The sequence below is a fragment of the Salvia splendens genome, chromosome 10 (genome assembly GCF_004379255.2).
Source record: "Salvia splendens isolate huo1 chromosome 10, SspV2, whole genome shotgun sequence".
NCBI classification, from domain to species: Eukaryota; Viridiplantae; Streptophyta; class Magnoliopsida; order Lamiales; family Lamiaceae; genus Salvia; species Salvia splendens.
Window position 1 is genome coordinate 24,249,826 of NC_056041.1, and position 7,027 is coordinate 24,256,852.

General features: G+C 44.9%; 2 protein-coding genes across 2 annotated transcripts; both read left to right on the forward strand.

Moving 5' to 3' along the window:
• Nucleotides 1-4,680: 4,680 nt before the first annotated feature.
• Nucleotides 4,681-5,328, forward strand: LOC121752810. Its single transcript, XM_042147898.1, has one exon. It carries the CDS (start codon nucleotides 4,681-4,683, stop codon nucleotides 5,326-5,328), a length of 648 nt encoding a protein of 215 aa, XP_042003832.1.
• Nucleotides 5,329-5,595: 267 nt separating this feature from the next.
• On the forward strand, nucleotides 5,596-6,195 carry LOC121752811. The gene has a single exon (XM_042147900.1). It carries the CDS (start codon nucleotides 5,596-5,598, stop codon nucleotides 6,193-6,195), a length of 600 nt encoding a protein of 199 aa, XP_042003834.1.
• The last annotated feature ends 832 nt before the right edge of the window (nucleotides 6,196-7,027 follow it).

The window sequence follows — 7,027 nt, forward strand, 5'->3', positions numbered from 1 at the left end:
AGTATGCCCAAGAATCAGGTTGTAACTTTTGTTCCATCTATTCAATTGATTTAATTATATAAAAAAATGAGCTCTCAGTAGTGGGGTTTGAGAATTTCTCTCTCTAGATTTTTTCTCTCCAGAAAATTTCTAGCGCCTCACTCCAACTCTACGCCTTTCTTCACTCTACATTGCAGCAAAGAACTCCGATTTCTCTCTTCCGCTCTCCATTGATTCTTGCCGTTACTATACAGCTAAGTGGAGGTTCTTGTGTGGAAGAGAAAGTTGTGGTGGAGTAACAGTACGCCTCAGATCTTCTCCTCCGACTTACTATCCTCGAGGGGGGGAGGAGAAGGTAAAGTTTGAGGAAGGAGAAGCACCTCTCCTCAGATCTGCTACCCTTGAGGGGAAGACAGTACCTTAGATCTCTTCGGTTTCCTAGTTCGTCGGAGACCATCGAATCCCTTGACCAGAGAGGGCTGCTTGGTCAGCGCCGTCAAGAATCCAAGAGGAAATCTTCTAGCCGGTAGTTGCAACACCTGAAACTCTGACTTAGTCTGTACCACCGGGGGAAAGAACCATTCCCCAGATCTCTCCGACCAGAGGTCTGTACAAAGGCAAGACGCAACCATCGAATCCTGTATAGCAGGAAGGCTACTCGATCTACGTTTCACCAAAGATAGACCGCGTTTCACTCATAGCTCTCCATTGTGCTGAAAATCTTGTTTCGACCGCTTTTTGCTGATTGCAGTAATTTCCGATGTCTCAGACGCCTTCTCCGGTGCCGATTTCCATTGCCGGCCAAATTGAAACGTTAGTGGCAGGTGCACACTCGCCTAGGTGGTTGGTTGTCAAACTGTGCTGCCAACACATCCTTGGAAGTTTGTGGCAGGCGCTCAGCACAAACAACAACACAGTTTTGTTTGTTACTGGCAGAAGTACAGAGCGGTTGGACTGTAGTGCTAACTGGCGCAGACAGTCTGGATTTTGGTGTTGCACCCCCAGCATCCTAGTACGATCGGAAAAACATCTTGTTGTCCATACCATAAATAGAAGGAATAATTAATATGGGCTGAAAAGGAGCCAGCTCCACCAAGTCCAATACCGAAGTCAACCCGTCTGACTCATCAGCAACATATTTGTGGTACTACCTATACCACACCACCTGGCTCCTATGTGGCGCTGACTTGGCAACCACGTGGAGGTAACTATCCAGAAGTAGCACAAACCAACCATAACTCAAGTTGAACACAACGCACGGTGAACCAGTCAACCCTTATGGCTAAGGATAAGAAAGGCCCTTGATGATCTGAGTGAGACGATTGGAAACTTCGTGGTGCCAGAGACGCCAATTGGATCACCAAATGTGCCTGGACCAAGTGACGAGGATGAGATCACGTCACCTACTGGACCAAACATCCAAGGCATACCAGCACACCTTGCTTGGCTCAAATGAGGGGTCCAATTCGCATTCGACCAGATCTACCAAAAGAGGACATCGAGCTTGTTAAATTTGATAACGTCGATTCTAATGCGCCGCACTTAGTCCTCGATACAGAGGATATCTTTCCTATCTCTCGTGGATGGGGCAAATGCCTATTGGGTAGATTTGTTGGCTGATTCCCTGGGAAAGAAAGTGTCTACGATCTAATGCGCAGGTGGCCATGCAAGGCACGAGTCACATTCCACCGAAGGGGATGGCTTTGCTTCCAGTTTGGGAGCGAGGAAGACATGGAGAGAACAAGGCAGAAAGACCCCTTCGATGTGTTTGGGTCACCACTCGTACTACAAGACATGCCCCAACAGTTTGATCCGGACATGGAGCCAGAAGTTAAAATTCCGGTGTGGCTACGTCTTGTGGACTTGCCACTTGACCTATGGAATCTTTCGACAATCAGCAATATCGCATCATACCTTGGAACGCCACTCACCACACACTTCAAAACACTAAGGAGATAGTCAATGTATGGGCCTAGAATTCAGGTTATCATGAACACGACACAACGACCTCGAGAAACAATCAGTGTCCAACTACCGTCGGGGGACTACCTCGACCAAAAAATCGAGTATGAGTTCATGCCGAAATATTACCCGTCATGTAAGGTGTTCGGCCATATTTTGGAAGATTGTAAGAGTGACGGGAACGAATGGCAGACTGTTAGGAGGAATGAGGCAAAACCGAGATCAAGAACATGTGGGCGATCACAGAGTGCAACCAGAAACCCGAATTTTGCAGCCCAACCATACCTGAAGCGGATGTTCGAGCAACAGCCTAGATTCAAACAATGTCCATGGTTACGTGCTTAGAACACTAGGAGGCTAAACGGGAAAAACAACCAACAGCCACACCCTTCACCATCTGTACTGGTGGGATTACCCCTCTCGGCTAAGCGATTCGTCCCCTTACGAGGGACAATGAGTCAGACCCGCTAATCATCCCACCACCACCAAAGTCAACCAATTTGTCAATGCCCTACTTGAAATTGCCAGAAAATAGGCTCAGGGCCATAGGGGAAGGAAACCGAACAAGGACCCCAGACTGAATGTAAAAGTTGGACCTGCTCCAGTTAAGTATGTAGGTGAGCCATCAAGATCCAAAGACACTCCTCCCCTTAGAAATCCAAATTGATACCAAGGGGGAGGCACAGTAGCAACGGAGCAACCAAGTGGGATCTTATCTGACAAAGAGACCACGGTAGCAACAGAACAACCGACCGAGATCATTTCTGACAAAGAGACCGCGGTAAGCCACATCGAACAAAGCTCATCCAGGATGAAAGGAGCCGAGGCATATGACGAGAGAGGTCAAGATATTGAGGCAACAGAGCGACAAGGCCGGACCCCTAAGAAGAAATGAGACACCAAGAGAAGGAAAAGTTGTTCCAAATCAGGTTCAAAGGAGGAGACCGTCCCTGGAGACTGGGAGGATGGTCTAGATCATGATCCATGACCAGTCTGGTGATTGTAGCAATATGGAATATGAGGGGAATGCAACAACTCTCCCGTAAAGCTGCAATAGCCGATTTTGTGAGGAAAAACAAAATCGACATGATTGGCTACTTGAAACCAAGCTCAAGACGAAGACCTAATCTTATCTGATGAAGAACAAGTTCAAGGAATGGAAGAACATCGATAACTTTGATAAGAGTGACAAGAGCAGAATGCTCCTCATTTGGAACCCAAGGCGTGTGATCAGCCGGGATGCCCAAACAATCCACACTAAAATCAGGTGCTTAACTTCCAATAATTGCTTTCATATTACTTTGGTTTATGGGGAACACACAATACCTGATAGGCGTCTTCTATGGGACTCGTTGACTGAACATGTTCAATAGGGGGAACCAATGCTCGTTAGCGGGGACTTCAACAACGTTATGGCAGTAGATGAACGTGTAGGGGGAAATGTCCCATTGGAATATGAAGTCAAGAACATGGTGGACACTTGTGCCCTACTGGGAGTAGAAGATGTTATGGCATCAGGCTGCAAGTTCTCATATACCACCAACTGAGGGCTTATGAGCAAAATTGATAGGGCAATGGTGAATGATGTGTGGTACACAAATGGATTCCTTGACTCAACGGAGATCATGCCACCTGGGATATACTCAGACCATTCACCAGTGGTCACCACATTGTTCGGTAACGTTATCTTGTACCCTAAGCCTTTCAATTTCTTTAACTTTTGGCTTAAGCATGAAAAGTTTAGCGAGATTATGAACGAGAAGTGGCTCGTCCCCCTCCAAGGTTCGGCCCAATTTGTGCTAGCTGAACGAGGCAAACAATTCAAATCCCACCTCAAAGCCTTCAATTTTCAAGAATTCAGTGAGCTTTCCAAGAGGGCTAAGGAAGCAGCTAAGGCATTGGCAGAGCTACAAAAACAGTCGGACTTGGATACTTCGAACTTGATGTTGAGAGAGAAGATCAAGAACCAACGACAAGCAGCCGCTTACCTAGAGGAGTCCGAAAGGGAGTTCTATGAGTAAAAGGCCAAACTCAAATACTCCCTGCTTAGCAACTCAAGGAACAACTCAAGGAATTACATCTCCTTCCTGTACAGAAGCGACGGGTTGATCAAAAGGAACACTTTACAGCTCTTCTCAGAACAAAGAAACATGCCACACCGATTGATAACGAGGTATTGCAACAAGGGCCACTTGCGAGCGACGACGACTACAGAGAAATGGTGAAACCAGTCAACAACGAAGAGATCAAAGCCACCATGTTTGATATTGGTAACGATGGGTACACTTCGGCCTTCTACAAGAAGCAATGGGACAAGATAGGAAAGGAGGTTATCCAAGCAGTTAAGGAATTTTTTACCACAGGCCAAATGCTTAGAAGTCTCAACACAACTGTGATCCCTGATCCCAAAGACAACAACCAACCCAAAAGTAGGGGACGTTAGGCCAATTTCGTGCTGCAACGTGATCTATAAGGTCATCACCAAAATCCTATCAGCTCGAATGATGCCCTTGTTGAACAAGCTTATCAATGGTGCACAATCAGCCTTCATTCCTAGCAGGAGCATAATGGACAACATACATCTAGCACATGAATTGATGCGGGATATGCAAACAAGAAGAACTACCTCGGTGCACAATCAAAATTGACCTGCGCACAGCATACGACACAGCCAGTTGGGAGTTCATTAGATCAATCCTCCTCGGGCACAACTTCCACACAAAGTTTGTTTATTGGGTAATGAAATGTGTCTTCTCGCCAATGTTCTCAATTGCTATAAATGGCAGCCCCCATGGTTTCTTTGAAGGCAAGAGGGGAATCAGGCTAGGAGATCTCATGTCACCAAAGCTGTTCATCTTTTGCATGGAATACCAATCCAGATTGCTTGTCGACCGGACATCAGATACCAACTTCAACTACCATGCGAGATATGTCAAGCAACGAATCACACACCTTGCGTTTGTAGATGATCTCATGTTATTTGGCAGTGGCGATGTGATGTCCATGGCCATACTTGCAGACACAATGCAAGAGTTCGCTGAGTGTTCTGGCCTAGGGATCAATAAAGACAAGTCTAACTTGTTCACATGTGGGATAGCCCAAAGAAGGGACTTTGAGGAGATTAGAGACATCTTTGGCTTCCCAAAAGACACCCTCCCTGTGCGATACCTAGGGGTTCCCCTCGACTCCAAGAAGCTCAATATTATGCATTACTCACCGATGATTGAGAAAATTGCATCGACGACGAACAGATGGACAGGCACAAACCTATCATATGCGGGCAAGGCCGAGCTCATACGGTCAATTTTGCAAGGAGTCGAATGCTATTTGATGCATGTTTTCCCTCTCTCGGCAAATGTGAGAGACCGCATCAAATCAATTTGCTGAGAATTCCTATGGGGCACAAAACACCCTCCTATTCGATGGAAAGATTTGTGCTTGCCAAAGGAAGAGTACGGATTGGATTTCAGAAATCTTGGAGCATAGAACAAGGCATTATTGGCTCGCAACTTATGGAACATCCATAATAAGAAAGATTCGTCATGGATAAAGTGGATCCATAGTGAATTTTTTCCAACCGGGACGATCTGGGAATGGACACCAAGGAAGCGAGACTCGCCGTTGTTTAAGAGAATACTGGAGATCAGGGACGAAATGCTTAGCGTTGTGCCGCAAAGAGAGGTTATTGCTCTATGGGCCAAGTGGTATGAAGTAAGGGGCACCCTTGCAGCATATGATTGGTTCCGCCCTAAAGCTGAGCGCAAACTCTGGCCGAGATTCGTTTGGAAAGACTTTGTGCCACAAAAATATTCATTCACTACATGGCAAGATGTGAAAGGCCGTTTGGAAACTAAGGCAACTAAGGACATGCTTGGATACATGGACATGGATCAAAATTGCCCTCTTTGCAAGTCCAACATTGAGCCGGCCTACCACCACTTTTTGAAGTGCAACAAGACAAGAGAGGTGTGGACAGCTATCAAAGGATGGCTTGGCTTGCGTGTAACGATTAACACCATCCCCAGTGCCATCAAGTGGATGACTAAAAAAAAAGCCTCAGTCGTGATCCGGAAAACTAGAAGACTAGCTCTCATGACAGTAGTAAGTCTCACTTGGAGAACCCAAAACTCCCTGGTCCACGAAGGTACTTCATTCGAGCCCAAACACATAATTTTCGAAGTGAAAAAGTTAGCGTATGCTACTCTTTACACCATTTATCCGCATGACTATGTCCAAATGTACCTTGGTGTATAAGGCTTCGTGAATTAATAAAATGGCACCAAGGGAATTCCCTTGGCTCGGTGTGGTCGCCACTGCCTACGTGGGGTTACAGATGCACTTTTTATTAGCACTATAAATACCTGCAAGTATACATAGTAGGAATAGTATAGCCAAAGGTTAGTACCGGATATCGATCACGGGGAAAGCAAACATAAATTTTCTATCTTCTACTAAAACTCAATTACTATTTGGAAAATCGGAAAATTAGAAGATTTTTTAAAACAATTAAATCACAAAGATAAACGTATAGAGATAAGGGGAATTCTAGGGATGTGCTTTCACAATTATGGTTATACAAATTCCACTACAATACCCTAGCACAGTTCTTACTTTGATAGAATGAGTCACCTAGCTTATGCTCATGCGATGCAAACGTTGATTACGAACATTAGGGTTGTCAATCCTAAATATGTAACTCCTAAAAGCTCCTAAGACCCTTATAAAGTCCTCACTCTCAATTAACTGTGTCGTTTTAAAGGAAGCTAATTGTAGTGTCTATTAAGTGGATCTAACTCGCCAACCTCCTCTCACGATTATGTAGCAAGTTATATTAAATCACCACCGAATGTGTCACTTAAGCGTGAAACATTACGGAATAACTTAAGGAAGAAACAAAGTAAGAACAAATGAATATTAAATACAAATAGTAATTGTATAAACCAATAAAAGTTACTCCCTCCGTCCCTGAAAATTTGTCACCTATTTCCTTTTTCGTCCGTCCCTAAAAATTTGTCACCTTTCACTTTTACCATTTTTGGTAGTGGACCCTACATTCCACTAACTCATTCACACTCACATTTTATTA